Raw genomic sequence first — 24,025 nt, 5'->3', positions numbered from 1 at the left:
TCCCTGGCCTCAACTGGCTTAGATTCAGGTACTGCGGTGCCAAGGAGGGCTCCAGGGTTAGGAGAGGATGAGCTCCAACCCCGCCCCCAGATTTAGCCGTAACCACCCTCAGCTCTCCCTGTCTCCAGGTTCAACCCCAGGGAAAAACAACCTCCAAGAAGCCTTCATGACCTGCCCCCAACACCTCCCAACCTCCTGTCCTTCATCAGTGCATACGTCACCACTACCCAGGCTTCCTACCTTGTGGTCTGGAATCATCATCTGAATCCTACAGAATGAAGGTCCCCTGGGGTCCTTCACTGATGCAGAGGAGTTCTCAGGCCACGGAACTAGTTTGGGCAAAGGAAAGAATTCTCTCCCTGTGGGCCCTCTGCTAGAAAGCCACTGAAATCCCAGAGACTGAGCCCTCCTACAGATAAAATTCTCCCTTCCCCAGAATGGGCCTTGCTGGCCTTCCTGCTCCCCCTTCTGGCCGCACTTGTCTCTTCCCTCTGTCCCGCATCGGCCCAGCCTCCCTAGGGGGGACACCACTCCAGGTCCTCCCCGTCACCTCACGGCGCCAGGCTGCAGTAGGGGTTCCTCTCCCCTACGGTGGTGAGAACCGGGGCTGCTGTCCAGCCGGGGCTCCTCCGCGCCCGAGTCCCAGGAAAGAGCTACTGTTGCCCTGCAGTCGGCACACGCGTGCGTGTGGACGCGCTCCTCAAATCTCTGCAGAAGGAACGCAAAGCGGGGAGGTGTGGGCCCAGGGAGGACAAAGCGGTGGCCCAAGGTCACGTGGCTGGGGAAGTGTGACAACCGGTCCGAGTGGGTGGTGTGCCCCCGGGGGTCTGTGTGGGACAGGGTGTGCAGTCACAGGAGAATGAGGGTCTATGTGCCAGTTGGAAGAGCCCGCTGGGGGCTGCGAGCAGGTTGTGTTCTGTCCTCTCTCCCAGAGCTCCTACCGTGACCCACCCACCCCCGCCCCCAAGGCCCCTGGGGAGCCCCGTCGCCCCAGGACACAGGGGGCTGAGGGAGCATCGGAATGCCAGGCAGGGATTTTCAAACACATATCTCCACACGGTGGCACTCAAAGAGATCAAAATGCATTTAATGTGGTCTAGTCTCGTGGCCTATGTCTTTAGATACTGCTATGTATTGAAAATAACATGAAAATTCTCCAGTTTCACCATTTAAAATAGATTTGACATTCTATGACCTCACGCAGGGCAGACACCCCTGTGCAGGGGCCTCCTTCCCATCAGGACCCCGCTCCCGCCCCCCCGGCCCCCACCGGGACCCTCAGCAGGCGGGGACGGGGCGGCACAGCACCAGCAGGGCACGGGGGGGCGGCCAGCATGTTCCTAGCAGCACGCACGAGCGTGCACAGACACACCATTTCCACTGACATCCGTGTGCACACACCCCTGGGACCTGCACATGCTCACACGTGCCCATACACGCTGCCCCCAGCAGGCAGGCGCCAGCCCTGCTCACAGAGCCTGGCCCAGCTGCCACGCAAATGCTCCACACGTGCATACGTGTTCACTGGGACAAATGCACACACGCATAGGCCATCCTTGGATGCCATGTACTCACGCACACACGAAGACACTGCCTCGGAGCCTCCGGCACGCACATTCCACACATTCCCCTCCGGACACAATCAGGGCAGGGGGTCAGCAGGACTACTGCGTTCAGCTATGTGCCCACGTCCAGAGCCGGCATCCGTCCTGGGCGGCGCGTCCCCAGCCTTCCAGCCTGGCTAACAGTTAAACCAATGCCCACGTATGGAACGCACACCCACAACCACGCCTACGGGTAAACGCACACACGAGTCTCTGCGTGTATCTGCATACGCATGCGTACACATCCCGCATGGATGCCATCAGCCCGGATTCACACACGTGTGGAGATCGCCCTGCGCACACACCTGTACGGCGCTCCCATGACGGGGTGAATCCGCACACCCGGGCACTCAGGCAAAGCTATGACTGCACACGTCTGCTTGAACAGAGATGAGATGGGATGATTGTCCACGTCAGTTCCCACACTCGGGGCTCACACACTCACGCTCCTGAGCACACTGCCAGCACGGCCCCTTTCCCACACAAGCGGCTCGGTGTCTCAGGCGGGAGGGTGTCAGAGGCCACATTCTGGGCCAACTGCAACCCCCACACCTCCTAGTTCAGGCTGTCAAGAAACCCCTTGGAGATCTCAGTGCCGGGGAAGGCAAGGGAGGGACCGGATTGGTACGCACACCTGCACGGCACACGGACCACACACACGGGCACAAACGCTCCCCACTCACCTGTGCTCAGCACACACACCACGCACGGCATGTGGCACACTCAGAGGACTGACGTGCTTGCCACATGCCACACACACATGCACAAACATGGGTGGCACACGCACACACACACACACGCGGCACACACTCCCAGGGACCACGTAATCCTTGCTCTGCACACACACGGCTCCTCCCATCCACCCTCCCGTTTCAAGTGCACTAGAGAGGGAGACTATTTTGGTCTTTAGCACAAGCAATAAATAAATAAATAAATACAGGGGAGGAAAAAAAAAGAGGGCAGAAGAGTTTGAAAACGCAGCATCTGCCTTTGGCAAGAGATGAAAGGCAGATCAGGGCTGCTCTCCCGCAGGGTCTGGGGCTGAACCATCCGGTGTGGGCCCGGGAGGGGGACAGGCCTGAGAGGAGGCGCACCAAGCCGAGGTGGCTAGGGCCTGGGGGGAACCCAGAGTCCCTGGCCCCTGCTCCGGAGGGTGGGAGCGGAAGCCGGACACACCCGGCCCGGGAAAGATCTCCAGCTACTGGGCACAGCAGAATGCAGGCTCCTATGCCAGCCCCAAGTGACCAGGACCACCTCGTCCCTCCCTGGCTCCCTGACAACCTGGGCGGGGGTGGGTAGGTAAGCCCTCCCGCATCAACTCCACCCTCGAGCCCCAGGGCTCAAATGGAGAAAGCCGGCTCTGGAAGCCAGGCCCTGGGCTGAGAAGGAGCTGAGGTCCCTCCAGCAGATCCTGAGAGGAAAGAGCTGCCTCCGCGGCCTGAATCATCCCAGCCAGAAATGAGGGTGGGGCCTGAGGCTAGGGCAGGATGCTAGGAGTCAGGCGCACCTGAGGGCACGGGCCCAGGGTGTCTATGGGTGGGAACTGACAGCTCGTGCACAGACCCTCCATGGCCTCTGACTGCAGGCCAGGTCTCCGGCTTCCCTGGGGGGCTGGAGAAGGAGAGAAAAGGCAAGGGCCCCCAGCCCAGCCCCCCCCCCCCCCGCCCCGGCCTCTCCCTGCCTCCCAGGACCCACCCACTCACTGGGTGACCTTGCACCCTACCTGTTTCCCCACTTGGGCCAGAGTCCTTGGTGCCTGGCTGTCTTGGGGGACGCGGATTGGAGTGGCCTAGACAGGCAGGCTGGGGAGACACACATGGGCTTTCTAATTAAGGACTTCCTTCCAGGCCTGGTTATTTGGGAGGACAACATTCTCAGCTGTCCTGGAAAGGGCCCCAGCTCCATCTCTGCCATCTGTGTCCTCCACCAAGAGCAAGCCCACACTGGGCAGCTCCTGGTCCAGGGGCCTGCTCTGGGCCAACAGAGCCCAGTGCCCCAAACCCCTTCCTGACGAGGGTGCCTGGATGCATGTGCCACCCTCAGTCATCTCTGCTGACGATGCCACACCTTTTCTAAGACGATTCCTCTGCCGTTCAGCAGCAGAGTACAGCCCGTGCTGCCCCAGGTGTGCAGAGAGCACCAGGACGGCCCAGCCTCTGCAGACAGGCTGGTGGGGACTTCACGGTGGAGTCAGGGGCGGCTGGGAGGAGGGGCGAGTCTGATAAGAACAGAAACAACCGGAGCTGGCCCACCCGGGTCTCTAAGGCACGACTCACTGGGGTCCCGTGGGAACGGGGCTGATCTGCTTCCTTGTAGTCTGGGAACCCGGCCTCCCTTCCCACGGGGCCATCTCCTCCAACGTTTTCCAAGTATCCCTCACTGTGGAAGGGGTGGGGGCTACTGGGCAGAAAAGGAGAGAAAAGTAAAACAGGAAAATCTGGCGGGTGGGGGGAGAGCGGACCCTCCACGGCAGGCAGATCCCATATCCAGCCCTGAGACGCACCTCTAAGGTACAAAAGTCAAACTCAAAAAGCTCAAACTGGTTTTTTCCCAGCCCCTACCCGTACCACCTCTACCGGAAAGCTTTTATTACGGTCATTCACATGGTCTTGGTTTTCTATCGCAAACGTCATCTAACGCGCCCGTGAGCATGAAGAACCACGGGTGGGCACCGCGCTCGCCCTTGCGGATGTGCCGCCCGGCACGCACCCGCCTTCGCAGAGGAGAGGCCTGTTCGGCCTCAGGGAACCTCGTGGAGCCTCCATCTGACTGCTTCCATCTCAGCAGACTAGTGGGATTCTAACTGTCCTTTCTTATAACCCCCACAAAGTAAATTGTTTTCAATCACGTGTTATTATTATTATTTTTTTTTTGTAAACAGTCTTACTCAAGCTAAGGTTGAGAAAGCCAAAACTGGTGTTTCTCCCCAAGTTAAAAACCAGCGAGGCGCACTGCAGCCTGCCAGCCTTCGCCCACAGAGGCTGGGTGGCTGTGGAGCCGTTTCCAGGCAGGCTGCAGTTCTAGCCTCAGGCAGAAGCCCCCGGCTCCTGGCCTGGACCCCGAGAGGCCACCTCCCTGTCCCTGCACCTGCTCTGGCCCCTGAGGCCAGGGGCAGCCCACTGGCCGCCCACTCTCCCGCCAACCTTGCCAGGCCACTGTGAAGAAACATAAAACATCTAAAACGCTACTGAGTCTGCAACCGGGGCACCTGGCCCGTTCTGCTCAAACCCGGGGCCCTTGCGGGACGCCGGGCCTCTCCCTGGCGGGGCGGATGCTGCATGTTGGCCGATGGCGGCTCAGATCTCTGACTCCCGTCTGTAGGGCCGCTGCTCGAGGCCGCCGCCGCCGCCACCGCCACCGCCACCGGCCTGGGGTCTATCAAAGTCATGCCGGGCCTGGGGGCTGCGGCCATCCTGGTCTCCGTCTGCCTCGTCCTCCTCATCACGGCTCAGAAAGGCCAGCTCGTTCTCGTAACAGAAGGAGTTGGCACTGGGAAGCAGGAATTTGTTCTCCACCAGGTCCTTGGCGCTGCAGCGGGGTGTGGAGGGCACCTCGTAGGTCTTGTGGAAGTGGGAGTAGTCGATCTTGTACTGGTTCTTCTCCTCAAAGAGGACAGGCTCAAAGCGGTGGCCCCACAGGATCTCGTTGGCCAGGTAGGAGCTGCGGGCCTGCGTGGTCATGGCCGTGGCCTCCACCATGCCCTCCAGGATGACCACGATCTCGAAGTCATCTGTCTCCAGGTCCTGCCGGCTGATGCCAAACAGCGGGCTGGCCTCGTCGATCTCGTGCAGGATGGTGATGGGTGACACGAGGAAGATGCGGTCGAGGCCCTTGTCGAAGCCGACATCGATGTCGATCTGGTCCAGTGGGATGTACTCGCCCTCCTCGGTGACCCTCGGCTTGATGAGCTGGGCCCGCACGTGGGCCTCCACGATGTGGCTCTTACGCAGGTTGCCCACGCGCCACATGAGGCAGAGCTTGCCGTCGCGCAGGGCCACCACGGCGTTGTGACTGAACAGCAGCGTCTGTGCCCGCTTCTTGGGCCGAGCCATCTTGGCCATGATGGCGCCGATCATGAAGGAGTCGATGATGCAGCCCACGATGGACTGCGCCACCACCATGAAGACGGCCACGGGGCACTCCTCGGTCACACAGCGCAGCCCGTAGCCGATGGTGGTCTGCGTCTCGATGGAGAAGAGGAAGGCCGCCATGAAGCCGTGGACCTGCATCACGCAGGGCGTGCGGCCGCGGCCCTCTGCCGGCTCCAGGTCGCCGTGGGCCACGGCGATGACCCAGAAGATGACACCGAACAGCAGCCAGGAGGCGAGGAAGGCCAGCGAGAAGATGAGCAGCATGTAGCGCCAGCGGATGTCCACGCACGTGGTGAACATGTCGGCCAGGTAGCGCTGCGACTTCTCATCCATGTTGGCGAACTCAATGTTGCACTGGCCGTTCTTCTTGACGAAGCGGTTCCGGCACCTGCGCCGCGTGTGCACCTTGCCGTTGCCGAAGCCGTTGGCGCCCGACATGGTGACCAGGTGCAGCCCGTCCTCCTCTGATGACACGATACTGTAGGGGTTGGCCCTGCCGGCCGAGGTCATCCCGGGGGTGGGGGGGCCCTGGCTCGCCCCCAGGCCGGCTCCGGGTGGGGCGTCTCCTGTAATGGAGAAGACGGCATGGCTGGCGGAGCAGGCCACTCGGGCCCGTGCTTCCGCCCCCACCCAGCCCTCGGACGTGGCGGGCGGACATTTTCGCCCTAACTCACCCATCACCGGACTCTCCATTTCCCCTCCTAAGCCAGCTCCTTATCCTCCCTCTCGGCTTGGAAAAGGGACACTCCATCCTCCCAGTAGCTCTGGTCAAAAACCTTGGATTCATCCTCAACTCGTCTTGGTCCCACCCCAAAGGCTCTGACTTCAAAATATATTTGGGATCCTGCCTCTTCTCCCGCCTCCGTGGCCCGAGTCCCCATCATCACCCACCCGGACCAGTATGGCGGCCACCTCACCAACCTCGATGCTCCTGCCCCGACCCCAGTCCAGAGGCAGCTGCAGTGGGGGCGCCTGTCCGTCCTCCGCTCAAAGCCAGAGTCCCTGCTGGCACTTGCCAGGCCTGCGCGAGCGGAGCCTGGGACCCCTCGGAACCCACCTCCCGCCTCCGCCTCGCTCACTCGGCCACAGCCCACTGCCTCCACGTTGTTCCTCGAGCCTGTCCTGGACGTTCCTCCCAGACATCCTCCTGACACCTCACCTCCTTCGGTCCTTGGCTTCAATGCCACAGGAGCATCTCCAGAGGTCTTCCTGCACCCTCGGGAGACCGCACCACCTCACCCAGGTCCTCACTGTAACCCCAAAGCACCGACCGGTGAGCTGATAATGGTGGTAATAACAGCAATGACATGCACGGGGTTGGCTTGGCTGCCATTCCCACTATGAGATCCCTGGCCACCGGAACACGGGGGGTGTGCTGTTTCGTTCGCTGCTGTCTCATGCCCAGGGTCTGGGACACAGCCTGGCCCCGAGGACACCCTCCTGACGCTCACGGGCTCTGCCCCAGGGCACCCACTCCCAACACCCCTTCTGCACGTCCTCTGAGTCCCCAGCAGTAGCTAGGAGGGGGTCCACGAGTTCAGTGCCCAGAGAGGTCCCTGACTGACCCCGGCCCAGGGGCCTTCCCTATCCCTGCCTTTCTCAGCTCCAAGTGACAGCACATAGGGAGCGCTCAGAAGCATCACTGTCCTGGGCCCACGCAGGGGAGCACGTGGTTGACTTGCCACAGACACGCGCACATACACCCAAGCACACCAACGAGTCTCAGGGCGTGCCCCGCTGCACAGCACCCGTGGCCGGACAAACACTGCTCTCACGGCCGGTAGCACACATTCAGCCCCCAGACACACAGGCTGGCGGCCGCCCCTCCCCCAGTGCCCCGTTGGCTCCGGGCTGGCCTGTTGGTGCCAGGCTGAGGCATCTGCGGGCCGGAGGCCACGGTGCCGCCCGGCCCTGCGGGCACTGAGGCCATCTGGCCATTAGCATCGGGGCTGCAAGTGCTCAGGCCCCCAGCCTGGCTCAGCGGGGCTGGGCTGGAAGGAGGGGGAGAACCCTGGCCGGCCGGCCTGGCCGAGGCACTGAGGAGTCAGGTGTATTCCTCCCCACTCACCCCTGATCCCCTCCTCCGGTCACGCCAGAAGGTCAGTGCTAGACAAGGCTGGGAGCCCTCGAATGCCCAGAAGACAATGGGGCCCCAGATAAGAAGGCCCCCACGGTAGCCGGGCCAGAAGCAGAGAGGCAGGTGGCTGGGCACCCACCAGAGACCGGGAAACAGGAAGTGACACAGCCAGGGGGAGGCGACACTGGCATTCAGCCCGGCTCTGTGTGACCAGGGGCAGCCAGAGCCTCCGGGGGAGCGTGACATCTGACCTCTGCTTCAAACCCCTGGGAGACAGGTGCGGGAGAAGCTCACATGACCACCCAGGCTGCAAACCCGTCCCAGGGTGTGTCTCAGCTGCCAGGTGCTTCTGGATCCCCGGGGCTGTGGCACATGTGTGACACTCTCGTTTCTCATTGCCTCAAACTGCAGAGAAAGCAGGCCAGACTCGTCAGCATTTGCTGGTCTTAGGTCATCCTCTCAGAAACCCAAGAAGGTGGCTGCTAGCATTACTTCTCCTCTGACTGGAGATTCAGAGAGGTTAAGCGACTTCTCCACAGCCACACAGCCACAAGGCAGGAGAGGTGAAATTCAAACCACTCTGTCTAAGGCAAGGTCTCATGCCATGGGGGACTCTAGGCTCCATGGGGGCCTCTTCTCGCACTTCCCTCCTCCCCCCACAGCTACTCCAGCTGACCACCTCACCATGGGTCTGAGGAGCTGAGGCCTGAGGCTGTAATGGTGGATGCTGCTTCTGCCCAGCCCAGGAGGCAGGGAGCCGGCGATTGTGGGGACCCCGGAGACTGCGCCGAGAAGATGGCTCAGCCCCGGGTTCCTGGCCCCTCCAGGCACAGGTGGCCAGGCTCGGGGTACTTAGATGCCGGCGGGAGGCCACCGGATCGCAGGGGGCAGGTTTATGTGGCCTGGAGGCCTGGAGGGATGTCCAGCGGGTCATGGCTGCTCCAACTGGGGCTCTGAGCGGCTCGAGGCCTGCAAGGGACAGAATCGGAAGAATCAAAGGCCGGAGAACCCAGCCTGGCGCGCTGCTCCCACCAGCCAGGCAGCCTCGCGCCTGGCCAGCAGCGCCCAGACAGGGAAGGCTGCTGCAGTGACTCCTGGTGTCTGTGCCCGGGCTGGGCACTTGGGACCCACCCAATGTGTCACACCGGCTGGGGAACCCCTCTTCTGTTGGTGTTCCTCCTAAAACCACACAGAGAAAATCAACAAGGTCACGTTCACGCCCTGCTCCCCTGTTTCTCAGGTAGAAACTGAGACTATGAGCAAAGTCACCCAGAAAGTAAGGATCAGAGATAGAGTTAGAGCTGCAGGCATCAGTCGGGTCCTCAGCTTCCCATGGCCCCCCTCTGCTGGGTGTATACGCCTGCCGGTACATGCACGTGTGTGTGTGTGTGTGTGTGTGTGTGATTCTAGGGGTGTGGGGAGCCCCTCCCAGGCTCTTGGTGAATACAGCACCACAAAGAAAGACCCAGAAGAGGACCCATGAGTAGAAAACCCAGCACCACAAACTTGCCAAACATCCCAAGGACACTCCAGGCAGACAAACACAGGTGTGGCAAGAAGGTTACGCAGCTCTGTGGTCTTTAAAGACTTGATTTAAGAAATGTGGGACAATATCCTCAACCAAGGATACGCAGGCCTGTTTGGCTCTTGCTCGATGGATGCATATGGTTAGATCAGATAAGAAATGGAATTAGATTTGTTTTGCTGGAAGAGGCCTTAGCAAGTAGAGAGGCCGGCTCCCCATTTCCCAGATTCAAGAGCTAAGGCTGAGACTCGTCCCAGGTCACAAAGCCACTCGTGGGTTTGGAGGAGACAGTAAAGACAGCAGTTGGGACCGCTGTGGGCAGATGCCCAGGTTGGCCAGTGGGGATCCCAGGCATTGCCCGGAGGGGAGCAGGAGAGAGGCAAGGGCTGTGCTACCTGAGCGAGCCAAGGTGACTTCAACGCCGCAGGCAGGGAGCGAGGCAAGTCCAGCAGGCAGAGAAGGAGCAGTGGGCAGCACAGACCCAGACACCTCTGAGAGACGGGGAAGCTGTCCCAGCCCCGTTGTCTCTTGAGCCCACTTCCTTGCCGGGCACAGCGTCTGCAGACTCAGGACTCCTGGCCCCCAGTGTGTTCAGAAGGCGACAGGGCCCGGGCTGGGAGCTTTTAGAGAGGCAGCTACCACATGACCCAAAGGTGGGGCCCAAAAGTCACCGGGAGGTGCCTCCGGATGCAGCAGGACACCCCATGCCCAGTCCCCTGAGGCTCTGGGCACCTCAGGTTTCGGTGACATCCGGAAGGGGAAGAGGACGGGGCCTGGGCCCACATTCTCAGATATTGAGAAAGCGCTAACTAAGTACAACAGCCAGGGGAGGGAGCCCAGAGTGGGAGGGGCTCAAGGTCCTGCCTCCGGGCTTTCAGCTGGCCAGAGCACCTTCCGAGGTGGGAGCACACTGATCAATGCCTCCTGAGTGCTCACTACATGCCAGGGCGGGTTCTAAGAGCTCAAACTATCTCACTTAATCCCTCCACAACGTTATAACTATTATCCCCGTTTTCCAGATGAAGAAACGGAAGCTCAGAAAGACTACATCACTCGCCCAGGGTCACGCTGCCTTTAAGCAGCAAGTTCCCAGTCTACAGTGTTAGGAGAGAAGCCAACACCCCATCCTACCAGGCCCTGAGGCCAGACTCCAGGCATGACACTGAATTCCTGTCTCAGTTCTCAAGGCCTTTGTCACGCCGCCGTGTGCTGAGAAGACATACAAATCCCAAATCTCAGCACCAAAAGCAGAGGTAAGCCCCGCACCAGCACCCCTGACCCATGGCCACTCAGCCCTTGCCTGGACCATCTAGGGATGGGGCACTCATTACCTCGTGACCAAAGCCTACAATTAAGAAATCCTTGGAGATCACTTGGTTCAGGGAAAGCCAGTGTGTGGCCTACACGCAGCTGGCACCCCCTCCTCTACCCCATACCCATGGCAGACATCACTAATCCATCAGAGAACTATTTCTCACGTGTCCTGGCACAGCCCCAGAATCTTTCTCAATCTAGTAACTATCCATCAGACTTAGAAAGAGGGTGTGAATGGGGTGCCTGGGTGGCTCAGTCGGTTGAGCGTCCGACTTTGGCTCAGGTCATGATCTCACAGTTCGTGAGTTCGAGCCCCGTGTCAGGCTCTGTGCTGACAGCTCGGAGCCTGGACCCTGCTTCGGATTCTGTGTCTCCCTCTCTCTCTGCCCCTCCTCCACTCATGCTCTCTATCAAAAGATGAATAAATGTTAAAAAATAAAAATAAAGGGGGTTTGAAGAATCCAATCTCTGATTTGTAGGCTCCAAGAGGGGCTCCCCTGCTCAGTCACACAGGAAGCGAGAGGCAGGGCCGGGCCTGGAGGGTGCCCCCCAGCCAGGCAGAGCACCTCAGCAGCGAAACGCACCCAGGGCTGGGAGTGCACAGGCAGGGGGCGGGGCACTGCTGGCAGGGGGTCGGGGGCCCCGTAGAGCAAGAGGGAGGACACGCTGGCACACTCAGGGGCCAGGGAGGAGGCCGAGGTCACGTTGGAGGGGGCCAAGAGTTTGCATGGAGGGGAGATGGAGGGTTGGGGGCACCATTTCCGTTCTCACAACAGGGAAGAAGAAGACAGTGTCCTTTGACCTTTCCAGGCCAAACTCCCCTCCCCTCCGCCAAAGCACAGACAGCCGTTGCCCACAGTGCACACCACGGCCCGCAAACATTCAGGGTCAACACGGTGCAGGTGTTCTGTGGCAAGCCCATGCCAGGCCCAAGGAGAGAAACAGTGATGACACCCCAGTATGATGCTGGAGATGACTGGTGCCCCACCCATCCCCCAGGCCTCACCACTGCAGGGCCCAGCTGCTCAATTTCCAACCGCCAATGCTAGTCTTTTTGCCCGAGAGCTCTCTCTGGCCACAGGCACGCGCTCTGCTCACGCATCGGGCAGGCTAGGGAACTAATGCCCCCAGGGCAGCCTTCCTTGAGGGGCAGCTCCCTGCCCCTGACAAGCCTCCTCCGGTGCCAGCTCTCTGCTGCCTCCCCAGACCCGAGCCTCCCCTCCTGGATGCTCCACAGGACCATGTGGCCAACTATGGCTCCCCGTCTTCTCCCAAACCTCCTCCCTCCTCCTGTGCCCTTCCCCCCTCCTCCCCCTCCTCCTTGCTTTTCTCGCCCATCCTCCCCTCCCCCACATCCACTCCTCCCCCTCCTCCTGTCCCTCCTCAGCCTCCTCTTCATCCTCCTCATCCTCCTCCTCTTTACTTCCTTCTCCCTCCTTCCCTCCTCCTCCTCCTGACCCTCCTGACCCTCCCCCTCTCCCCCTTCCTCCTTACCTCCTCCTCACCATCCCCCTCCTCCTGTCCCTCCTCATAGGGTCATTTGGTAACCTGACCACTTCCCCAATTGCCTGGCCTCCTCTCTCTCCTTCAGCCCCTATATCCACTGCCTCACCAGGTCCTGTGTAGTTTTCCCTCCTGAATTCTCAAAGTTGTCCACCATTTCCTCACCCACATCTTCCTTCCGGTCCAGGCCACTCCTGTTTGGACACACCAACAAGCATCTAATGGCTTGTGCTGTGGCAACCTTCCCCCCCATGTGGTCGGACCCCCAGATCACAGCTAAAGTGAATGTTTAAAATCCTCCCATCTGTCAGGGATCACTTCCAGGGAGCACTTTTGGATTCTCCGGTCCCGGGCTTCTCCTCTCGTGGCCAGAAGCTACCTTCTTCGTTGTGTGAGTCGCCCTTCCCCAGGCCCCATCTCTGACCAACCTCAGAGGTCCAGAGAGGATGGTGCAGGCCCGGCACAGAGGGGACACCCAGGAAACGCCCACTGACCAAACAAAAGGATGAGGGGATATGCAGCAGGTAGCAGACGGATAAGGAACTGGATGGATCAATTAATGAGGTGACAGATACGTGCACAGGTGGGTAGTCGAGCACAAGCATCAATAAATGGGACGGATGGACGGATGGACAGATGGACGGACGGATGGGTGGTAACCAGAAAGATGGATGGGTTAGGTGGATAGGAAATGATTCAGTGGGTTGGGTGGATGGATCAGTGGGTCGACGAAGAGACGGATGGATGGATGATGGATGGATGGATGGATAGATTTGTGGGCAGGCAGATAAACAGATAGATGAATGACTAGATGGATGAATGGGTGGATGGAAAAACAGATGGGATTTTGGGTGCATGGATGAATGGCCGGGATGGTGGGTGAATGATTGGGAAATGGGTGAATCTATGGATGGAAAGATGGCTGGATGGGCTGGGTAGGTGAGTGGACAGGTAGATGGAAAGAAAGCAAATGGGTGGAAGGATGTGTGGAGCTGGTGGATGGATAATGGGTTAATGAGAGGTCAAACAAGTGGTTGGATAGGGGAGTAAACAGATAAACAGACAGACGAGTATTTGGTTGAGGGGATGACTAGATGGATAGATGCACATTGCTGACCTTAATCTTACCTCTTGAATCCTATCTTCTAAGTAACGGTGCTGAGGGGGCAAGTGGCTGTCTTCAAGTCTGTGTTAGCAGCAGTTGCCATTTCCCAGGCACCAGCTGGAGAGGAAGCAGTTGCTAGAAGACCCTAAAGTTAATAGGACAAAGCCAAGTTACTGTCGGTGGTTCTGCTCTCCTCACAAGTGCTCAAAAGTCTGAAATTTCTGCGTGAACCCACATTTCTGCTGCTTCTCTTGGGGCCCCACAGGAGGTGGAAGAGGCCTCCAGCCCACACCTCTGTTACCTCACACCTTCGCAGAACGTGATCTATCTATAAAACCTTTCGGAACCAAATAAGGGCAGAACAAAATGGGTCCCCAGAGAAAATAACAACTGATAATTATAGAGGGCCTACCACATGCCAGACACTGTGGTAGGTGTTTTATAGAGATCAGCTCATGTAATCCTCACAACTACCCCACAAGGTTGAAACCATTGCTGTTCTCATTCCAGAGATGTAGCTAATGTGGTAATTTTCCTAAGTTCACAGAGGAACTCAGATCCCTAACCTATGCTCCTAGCCACCACCTACAGAGCCTTCCCAGTGCCAACCACAGGATTCAAGTGTAGATGGGTAGAAGGACGGATGGAGGGATGGATGGATGGATGGATGGATGATGAATAAATGGATGAATTATGGATATAGTAGGTGGGTGTGTGAGTGGATGGATGGATAGATGGATGGATTATGGATGGGTAGGTGGGTATGTGAATGGATGGATGGATGGATGGATAAATGGATGGATTATGGATGGGTAGATGGATATGTGGATGAATGGATGGATGGATGGATGGATGGTGGATGAATGGGTGGGTGGATTATGGGTGGGTGAGTGGGTGTATGGATGGGTGAGTAGGTAGATTATGAAGGGGTGAATGGGTGTATGGGTGGATTATGGATGGATGGATAATTAGATGAATGGCTAGTTAGATGGAGGGATAGTTGGATTGATGGATGAATGGGTGGGTGGGTGGGTGATGGATAGATGGAGGAATGGGTGGGTGGGCGGGTGGGTGATGGATAGATGGTGAATGGGTGGGGAGATGAGCAGGTGAATGAATGCCTGGATGGATGAAGTGGTTGGGTGAGTGGATAGATGAACAGACAGATGAGTGAATGGGTGGATAAATGGCTACATGGATGGGTACACATCAGTAACTTGTCAGAGACTTGTATTAGGCATACACATATCCTACGTGGTCACAGCATTCCATAAGCCTCAATTTTCTCACTGTCAAAGGAGGCCCCTGCTTTTCTTTCCGGCACACCGTGTGGATCGGGGGAGAGTGTGGCGGGAAGGGGCTCTGTGAATTTCCAGAGGCAAACTGACTTGAGAGGCCCTTCTCACCTTTCCCCACCTCCCAGCCACTGAGCCCGTGGAGCCCCACCCTTTCGCGGCTGAGGCTGGCTGCAATCCACTGTCACACTGGCTTTTCTGGCTGGGATTAAGGGAACTGTGGGTGAGTCACCCCCACATCATAAGCCTCCTGGGGCAGGTGATAGCAGTGGGTTTAGAGGCTCACAGGCCTGGGTTCAAGTCGCAGCTCTGCCCATCACAACCTGTGTGACCTTGGGTGACTCACTTCCCCCTTCTGGGCCTCTGCTCACTCCATAAGGGAATGTCTTGCTCGTCCCTCTTCACCTTCCAGTCTTTCACCTCAAGACTTCCAGTCCTCAGCACCCTGCTTTCTTGTCCCTCATCATTCCCTGAGCAGCTGCCATGGGTCTGCAGGGTGCCTCCCTTAGCCCTTACACTCTCAAAACTGATGGGGAAATTGAGGCTCAGGGAGAGTCCATCATAGACCATATCACACAGCTGGGAGACTCCATGGCAAGGACTTGTGTCCAAGTCCCTGATCTTATGTCCTTCCCCTTGAAGGGGCCTACACTTTGTCTGGCCCTGAGTGCTCAGCTCTTGGCTTCAGTTATTCCAAGCTTCACAGCCCCACCTTGAGGGAGAGATAGTTCTCCCAGCTGGACAGACTGGGAAATTGGGGCTGGGAGAGGCTAAGTCACTTGCTCCGGGGTCACCTGGAGCTGGAACTCTGAAAGAGGAGGTGTGACAGGGCAATGGGAGCCAAAGAAGTTTAGGGAGAAGGGTGCGAGACAGCCTGCCCCTCCCTGCTTCCTGTTGGTCACTTGGCCTGCCCCAGGCTCTCTCAACCTTGTTCCTGGTGCCCTAGTTCCTGGAAGGGGCTTTCTTCAGACCCACAACCCCAGGCACATTTTTTCTCACAAATGGGCAAAATTAGCTCGATTCTAAGGGTAACTGAGGCTCAGAGCAGAGAAGTGACTCTCCCAAGGTCAGAAAGCCACTGAATGAGAGGCAGCTTGGAGACAAGAACCCAGGTCTCTGGACACCCTGTCCAGTGGTCCCCCTGCCACCCTGTGGTGGCCACAGCAGCCCATGATGTGAACTCAAAACTTCTGAAGTCCCCCAAATGCTTCTACGGGTCACGGTCACAGTCCTAGATGGGACAGGCTGGGTGGGGGGCATGGCTTGCACATAACCCTGGAGCGGCCCGAGCCCACACAGGCCAGACCGGCCCTCAGTCTCCCAGCCAGTGAAGGCAGCACCTGGACGGACACTGAGGCTTCCCTACTCCTCCCCGTCAGTGCCAACCCGTCAGCCAACACCGGGCTGACATCGCCAGGGACGTGGTGCAAGTCACTTCCCCTTCCTGAGGCCCAGCTTCCTCCTCCACAAAATGGGCTGATGACGCCTGCCCAGCGGATGTGCCTTGCAATTCAGTGTGGTGAGGGAGGTATGCTCTGGGCACAGGGCCTGGGACAGCAGGGCTCTGGGAGGAGGCAGCTGTCACCAACGTGCACAACAGTCCTCCCGGGCGGGGTGCGGCCGAGGGGGCCGGTGATCCCCGATTCCCTAATTCAAGCCTGGCTGACCCCAGCTCGTGAAGGGCCCTTTCTGGGCCTCAGCCTCCTCATTTGCAAAACAGGTAGACCCTGCCTATCTCAGGAGACTGTCGAGGGAGTAAACCGAGGCCCTGTCCCGGTGCAGACCCACGACAAGTGCCGAGTCCCTTCCGTGTTCTCTGAGAGCGGGTGTCCGGCTCTGACCGGCACCGGCAGCTGACAGCAGAAGTGGGGACTCCCCACAGGACTGAAAGGTGGCATATGTATCCCTGACCCTCCCACACAGCCCCGCGTGATCCTCTCCGAGTGCATCCCAACAGGCAACAAAGCAGGAGAGCCATGACCTTGCACAGACAGAATCCTGGCTGCCTCCTTCCCCTGTGCCTGGACGGTGCTGGCTGGCACGCAACCCTCAGGCCCCTCGTGTTCCACGGCCCATGACAGGGGCTGGACACATCGATCCCAGGGACAGGCTGCGCCAAGTGGCCAGGAGAAGCGGACATCTGCCTTCTGAGCCCCAAGGTGAAGCCAGGGCAGGAGGTTCTGGCCCCCAGGATGGACGGCGGGTCATGCCAGACACTAAGGAATGTTTCTGAGGGTATTTTTATCTTGAGAACATCCTTCTACAGGGGGGGCGGGGCCAAGAGGGAGACAGGGTGTCCTTGGCCCCAGGCCCCTGGGAGCAGCAGAGGACAGAGGCCCCTGGGAACCCTCCACTAGAGTGGCCATTACAGACACTGTGCCGTCCCCAAGCTTCACTGAGTCCCAGGAGCAGATGACACCTAGAGGGTCTTGGGGGTTTCACGGGCTTGCTGCTCCGCTCCGACTCACTGTGCGACCTGGGGCAGGTCTCTGTCCCTCTCTGGGCCTCCGTCTTGCAGTCAACCTTTCCTGAGGGCCTGCTCCTGCCGGGCTCAGCTGGGCACCAGTGACTTGGATGGACCAGCAAATAAATGCCTGTCTGCATGGGGCACCCTGCCAAGCAAGGGAGATAGTGAGTTTACCAGCAATCACAACAAGGCTGGATCAGAGCCACGGTCAGAGCCCTCGGAGCCCAGGGGAGATGTCTAACCCGGTCAGGGTGCAGGGGGACTTCCTGGAGGGAGCAGCAGGAAGAAGCCCAGGCCAAGACTGACCGCAGTGCAGTGAGGGGCGCTGACAGCCTCACGAATCAGGGTCCCCACCTGGCTCTGCTCCTCACACACCGAGCCTTGGGCAAGGCTCTCCCCACCTCGGAGCCTCCCTGTTCCTATCCCAGGGGCTGGCCCTTCCAAGCCCAACATTCCAGAATCCTAAGGGATCTGGGGCCGAGGAGGGTGCAGAGCGACAGGCGGGGACATACTTTATCACTCTAATAACAGAGAAGTGCCTGCATGCACAGGTGCTGGGGCCAAGGCATAACATTAACAGATGGAGAAACCAAGAACCTGAGAGGCGCCAGATAACATATTAAGGAGCTTGGACTTGATCCTAAGGGCTATGAGATGTCAGAAGGAAATCTGAAAGTATGAGCTCTGGGGCAATATGACCTGGGTTCAAGTCCCATCTCTGTCCCTTCCTCTGTGTCCTTAGGCAAGTCATATCATCTCTCTGAGCCCATCTTCTCATCTGTAAAATGGGATTAATAATGGTATCTATCTCGTGGGGTTTCAGCAAGTTAATACACGGAGGTTGCCTAGCTGGAAATTTCCTGGTCCCCCACCCATTCCCATCATCATATATCTGAGGCCCTGATTCACTCTAGAAGAGGGGCATAGGCCCCTGGAGGGCCTGGACTGGACCTGACTCCAAGTAGGAAGGAATGAACAGATGGGAAGAGTGGGAAGGAACTCCAGCAAGAGGAATACAGTGAGCAAAGGCACCATGGCCTCTATATTTCTTACAGCTGTAATGCTTCAAGCTTCCACTTAATTGGGGTCTCGGACATTTCCTAAGCATGCAGCATGTGCACAGGAGAGCAAAGACCTGAAATAAAGTTACAAGAAACACTGGGGCGCCTGGGTGGCGCAGTCGGTTAAGCGTCCGACTTCAGCCAGGTCACGATCTCGCGGTCCGTGAGTTTGAGCCCCGCGTCGGGCTCTGGGCTGATGGCTCAGAGCCTGGAGCCTGTTTCCGATTCTGTGTCTCCCTCTCTCTCTGCCCCTCCCCCGTCCATGCTCTGTCTCTCTCTGTCCCAAAAATAAATAAACGTTGAAAAAAAAAATTTACAAGAAACAACCTGGGACAAGGAAGACCGTGAAAGAAAAGATAGGACAATTTACCCACATCAAAATATTTATGATGTTGTTGATCACAGTCCATCATAAGCAAAAAAGGTAAATGAAAATGTTATAGAAAGGACTGGAGTGCTTAAATATATAAAGAGTTCTTAGGAATCAACAACAGAAAAAGACAGAGTAGAAATGAACCCAGTGCTAGAGCTGGGCTCCCCACTGAGTATCATGTGATCCCCAGCAAGTGATGACTCAGGAATGTCCACACCTCAGAGCCCAGCATGAGATGGCCCCTGACAGTGGAATGCCTTGCTCTGCCTTCCAGAACTCAATGCATTCTTCAGGCTCAAAGGATGCCTCCTCCATAAAGCCTTCCAAGATTTCCCTGGGTCCCCTGTTACTCCTTGCTGAGTCCCCACAACATGTCGCGTGCCCCTTGAACTGAGTGCCTGGCTTCAGCTGAGTGCCTGGCATTGCATCAGAGAATGTTCCAGGTGGAATAGCACGAGCATTTTTGACAGAGGAATAAATAAGGCAGAGAAAGGATCATGGCCATGTCCAAGGTTACCAGACTGCGAGCTGAGTCTATCACCCAGGTATCCTGCCTCTGGTCCCTCTGTGCTCCAGCCACCTCCTCCCTAGTGAGTCCTCCAGACCTGCCTTGCCCCCATCGGGGAAAAGGCCCCCTCTTGGAAGCTGCATTTCTTCATATCAGGCTGGGCCCAATGTGGGGCCTGTCTGGGACAAGGCAGGGCAGGATCGGGGCCTGAACCCCTGGCCTCAGTCCCCCAATGACCCCGATGTTCTGCAGGGGGAAACACAAGGATGGTTGTTTTCTTAGCTTCCCTTTTTTTTTTTGGTCCTCATTTGGCAAATTTGTTTTTATTTGGAGAACAGAAAATGCACCGGGAGAGCCTGCCAGACCTCTCTGAGGGGCCCGGGGTTCCTTCTGGCATGGACAGGAGGCTGAGCTCTAAGATCAGGAGTCCATGAAAATAGAGGGGGCTTTCTAGAAGGCTCATCACTCCACTCCAGGACTCCTTTTTACAGTTCAGGTCTGGGGGCACCGCCAAGGGCTTGGGCCTTCACCTCCTCACCAGAATCACACTTCATACTCACTAACTCACTCAACAGGTATCTACTGAGACTACGACGTACAGATACAGTGCTTGGGGCCAACATTCAAGTGGAGCAAGACGGACAATGACCACGTTAGAGGGGAAAAAAAAGAAGCGATTCCAGAGGCAACGTGGGCAGTGTTCCAGAGGTCTCTCAGAAAACTGTGATATTTGACTTGAGACCTACAGGAGAAAATGTGGGAACAGTGTTCCTGGAAGTAGGAACAGCAAGAACGAAGACCCTGAGGCCAGAAGGTTGCTCCATGTGTTTAAGGAACTGGAGGGAGGGCAGCAGGGCTGGAGCTGCGTACGCCAGGGAGAGGAGGGGAGTTGAGAGGGGACAGAAACAGCTCAGAGAGAGGACTTGGCTGGGGACACGCCGCCAGCTGGGTAGATGGGAGCACCTGAGCTGCTTTTTGCTCATCTGCCAGTGGCGGTAATAACCCAGGTCCCAAAAATGGTGCTCCGAGGAAATGCTTCCCACCGCCCTGCCTTGCCACATGCCAGACCCTCTGCCCAAACCCCTTTCTTCCTTTTTCTCCCTCAAACTCTTCTGCATCCTTCCAAGCCCCTACCGCTTGTGCTTCACTCTGTCTTTGACCAGACCATGCTGGGTGGCACTTACCTATCCCTCCAAGTTTTCCCTACCAGGCCAGGGGCCCCCTAAGGCCAGGGCCTGGGTCTGACTGCCCTGAGCACGGTCCAGGTTCTAGAAGAGGCTAAGGAGGGCAATGGAGACTAAGCCTCAGAAGGCCCCTCATGATTCTGCCACTATGACCCAGGAGTACCCTCGAGGCACGCGCTGCAAAGCAGCAGGCATGGCTGCTGTCCAACCCAAGACCACTTCAGTCTCAACTCGCCATGGGACCTTGCTCTGTCTGGGCCTCAGTTTCCCCATCTGTCAAACGAGAAGCTCTTCTGGGTTTGTTCATGTTGCCTCAGGGAGAAGGCTGTGGCCCGGGGAAGGGGAGTCCAGGGGGGGGGTCCAGGCCGAGCCTCAGGGTGTTGGAGGGTCCTCCCACCCCTAATAAGACCCTGCTGGGAAACATCCCAGTGCCTGCCTACCCAGAACAGCCATGTAGGTGGCACTAAACTAAACTAAACTGTAGGGTGCAGCTAAACTTTTCTCCCTGCCATGGCCTGTGTTGGTCCCCAAACCCTCACGAGGGCTGCTCAAGGACACCAAAGCCAGGGAGCCTGAGTGAGGGGAGAGGGGTGCAGGGAGGTCCGGAGGACCACGTGGGGCAGAGGCAGGGCTGTGTGATCCCTGCCACTCAGTAGCATGTTCCGGGGGGGGGGGTCCTACCCTGGGGCCCCGAAATGGAATCCAGGGCTCTCTGAACTTGATGGGAAAAACACCCGAACTTCCCCTTTTCTCTCCGTAAAATGTTCCATCCCCTCTGCGACAAATGGAGGCAGCAGAGCCCAGCAGCCTGGCGCTCAGTACGGCTGGTCCCGGGGCCAGCAAAGGCATTCTGAAGCAACAGCGTGCTAATTACCGTATCACACATTCCAAAATCACGTTTTGATAAACAGTTCACGTTTCTGGTTTCCTTTGTGGTCCTATGTGGGACCAGGCCAGGGGGCATCATAGGTGCTCTCACGCGTTCAAGAACATTATCCTGAGCAAGTGCACATCAAAGGCATCCACAGCCAGGCAGGTCGGGACTGGGGCATCATCGTGAAATGGTGGAGTCACCTGGGCCGTCTCGTTCGTTCACTCGTTCGTTCATTCATTCACGCGTTCGCTCATCCATCCGTCATCCATCCGTCCGTCCGTCCATCCCACAAGCATGTCTTCATGGAGCACCAATTCCGTCTCTGGAATTGGTGTAGTGGGAACAGGGTGAGAAGCCCGTGCCCCTTGGTGTTTCTAACAGGTAGGGGAAGAGACAGACACTTCAGAAGGAAGTGAATGAATGGAGAAGACTCACGCTGCACCGGAGGCTGTGCGACCACGGGGGGAGGTGCGGTCCGGCTGCCTGGGGGGAAGCCAGGGCTTGCAAGAGGACACAGGGCTCAAGCAGGGAGGGCAAAGGCACAGGCCAAAGGCAAGAAGGAGTTGCTATCTGAAGGAAGAGGGTTGGCAAGAGGGAGGCGGGCAAGATGAGGTCCGAGCGGGCATGGGCGGGTCCTCGGCCTGTGACCCACCTATGATGCCCCCTGGCTCCTGGTCCCAAAGTCACTCGGGAGTCTTGGGGCCCAGGCCAGGAACATGAGCCTGAGGAATTCTCTGGAACACAGGGGTGAGTATTGACAGCATCGTCTCCCAGGCATTGCTTCGTCTAGTCCTGGGTGAGGTACAGGATCTTCTTGGCCCAATGTCACAATGAGCTGAAGCTCAGGGTGGGAAGGGACCCACAGCCAGAGGGCAGTGATGCTGTGACCTCACAGCTGTCTCACCCCGACTCCCCCCACCGCACACGCTTCTCCAACCTCAGGAAACCGGAACTGCGCACCAACCGTGCACCAGGCACACCCAACACCGTGACATATGCTGCTTCAGTTCACAGCATCGTTCCTCTTGATAAAGGCCAGAGACGGGCTCAGAGAGGGTGAGCACCTTGCCCAGAGCCACACAGCTGGTCCACAGCAGAGGGGATGGGAATCCAAGACTTCCAGGGCCATGGGAAGAGAGACCCTGGACAGGACTACGCCAGCCTGGCCCTAATGTCTCCAGGAGAACCCAGTCTCTCCAGATGTCTCAGGACCACCTCCTGCAGTGAGCCTCCCTGTGCGCTGCTGTCTGTCTCTTCCTGAAAGCTAACTGATGCTGGGGCAGGACAGCGCGGGGCGGGGGGGGGGGGGGCGCGGGGGCACTGCTGACAGCCCAGGGCTGGCGGGGCAGGGGCCTGGGGGTGTGACCAGCAGGTCTCTGCCCCAAGAGCAGGTGGGGCAGCCACTGAGAACCCCAGGAAAAGCTTTCTCATGCCTGAAGCTTTCATTTAGCACCTCTGCTATATTCCTCTGAACAACCCCACGAGACGCTGCCTGATGACCTCCCCCAAGAGGAAGAAACAGGCTCAGAGAGGGAGTCGAGCACCTCAAAGCTACAAGCCAGTCAGCGCCCAGAGGGCCGTCTCCTCCTCAGGCGAGGCCTGGAGGCCTGGAGGCCTGGAGAGTTCGTGTGTGTTAGTGGCTGGGGTCAATGGCCAGAGCTCAGAGGACGAATGAGGCTGCTTCCTGACCCCATTCTCACACCAGCATCTGCCGGCAGGAGGAAGATGTTAGGGGCCCGGGGATTCTTCCCACACTTGGTCCCAGCCCTTGCCTGCTCCAGCTTGCCCTGCCTCCGCTTTTAAGACACAATTACAGGATTAACCCTTGCCTCAATTTCCACATCGGTTACGCGGGCCAATTATATTGCCTGCCTGGTACTGCTGTTTAGGGAATTAGTGGAGTTGGTTTATGCAAAGTGCCCAGATCAGGGGCCAGCACACAATAGGTGCTCATGTGTGGGCACATCCTTGCATGAACCTACAGCCTGAGGTATGGGTGCATGTTTTTCTAGGAGTGTCAGGGAAGTGTAGACACTTGGCCCCACTTTGCATTTCCCCAGAAAAGACCTTGAGTGAAGGATGCGGGAGCAGGAAGTTTACTTGGGAGGTGATCCTGGGAGCGGGAGAGAGAAACAGGGGAAGGACGGCAGCAAGTCACTGCCAAGGGCACGTAGGCTCCGGCCTGCTGGTGCCCAGAACTCGAGCCTCGGTTATCCCCCCAAGGGGCAAGGGGCGAGTGGTGCTGGGGGAGGCGGGGGTTGCGGGGGGCCTGACGTCCACTCCACTGATGGGTACAGGGCCCCGGGTGGGGGTGGGCGTGGGGGCGGTGCGGGGAGGACATGTTCATCTCCCCCCCCCCCACCGCCGGCCACACGTGCAGGCAGCTCCGGTGACCAGAGGAGGCGCTTGTGCAGAGAGTTAGGGTGTGGTCAGAAGCGAAGTGGGAGGTATGAAGCGGGCAGCCCCGAGAGCTGGTGTCTCACACTCGGGGGTACACGTACGGCTGGGGCTATGTGCGCTCCTGCTCTTGGGCAGGACCACATGGGTGCCTGTGCAATCTGCGGTGTGTGCACACAGACACAGACCTGTGCCTTCACGAGGACAGATCTGTGCCTACATTTGTGCTGAGGCTGGACACCATGGGGTGGGTCTCTACGTGTCTGCCCTGGCACACACGTAGGTATACGTTTAAGCTTTACAAGGCGCGGCACACACATGCATGTGCGCTCAGCCTGGGTGCATGTGCATGCACTGTAGTCCCTCGCCCAACCCTGGCAGTGGCCATAGGATGGCAGAGATGGTCTGGTCACCTTGGCAACGGGGCAGGAGCTGGCAAAGCTGGGACAGCCTTCGTTCAAAGGAAAAAAAAAAAAAAAAAAAAAAAAAAAACCAAACCACTGAACACAAAGAGGCTGGGAAAAGAAAAGGAGGTGGAGGGCCCGGATGGGGAGAGGCTCAGCCCCCAGCCCCCAGCTTCTGCTCACAGATCTCCTACCCCCACTGGATCTGAGGCCCAGTCCCTGCCCTGGCTGCCGGCTGCCAGG

The 24,025-nt window shown here is 58.1% G+C and overlaps 1 protein-coding gene across 3 annotated transcripts in view; it reads right to left on the bottom strand.

The window, feature by feature from the left end:
- Nucleotides 1-1,066: 1,066 nt before the first annotated feature.
- The window catches only part of KCNJ12 (potassium inwardly rectifying channel subfamily J member 12), a 45,153-nt gene continuing 22,194 nt past the window's right edge, over nucleotides 1,067-24,025 (bottom strand). The window contains exons 2-4 of one of the 3 annotated variants that reach the window (XM_045487661.1): nucleotides 13,243-13,364; nucleotides 8,457-8,741; nucleotides 1,067-6,261 (exon numbers count right to left, since the gene is read on the bottom strand). In XM_045487661.1, coding sequence (XP_045343617.1) covers nucleotides 4,901-6,261; nucleotides 8,457-8,706 — 1,611 coding nt within the window. In that variant the 5' untranslated portion in view covers nucleotides 8,707-8,741; nucleotides 13,243-13,364 and the 3' untranslated portion in view covers nucleotides 1,067-4,900. Of the gene's footprint in view, nucleotides 6,262-8,456; nucleotides 8,742-13,231; nucleotides 13,365-24,025 lie in introns of all 3 variants that reach the window. The other 2 variants (XM_045487663.1, XM_045487662.1) reach the window with 2 other exon arrangements.

This window comes from Leopardus geoffroyi, chromosome E1 (assembly GCF_018350155.1).
Source record: "Leopardus geoffroyi isolate Oge1 chromosome E1, O.geoffroyi_Oge1_pat1.0, whole genome shotgun sequence".
Classification (NCBI taxonomy): domain Eukaryota; kingdom Metazoa; phylum Chordata; class Mammalia; order Carnivora; family Felidae; genus Leopardus; species Leopardus geoffroyi.
The sequence above is the reverse complement of the archived record's forward strand: the minus strand, read 5'-3'. Positions and strand labels throughout refer to the sequence as shown.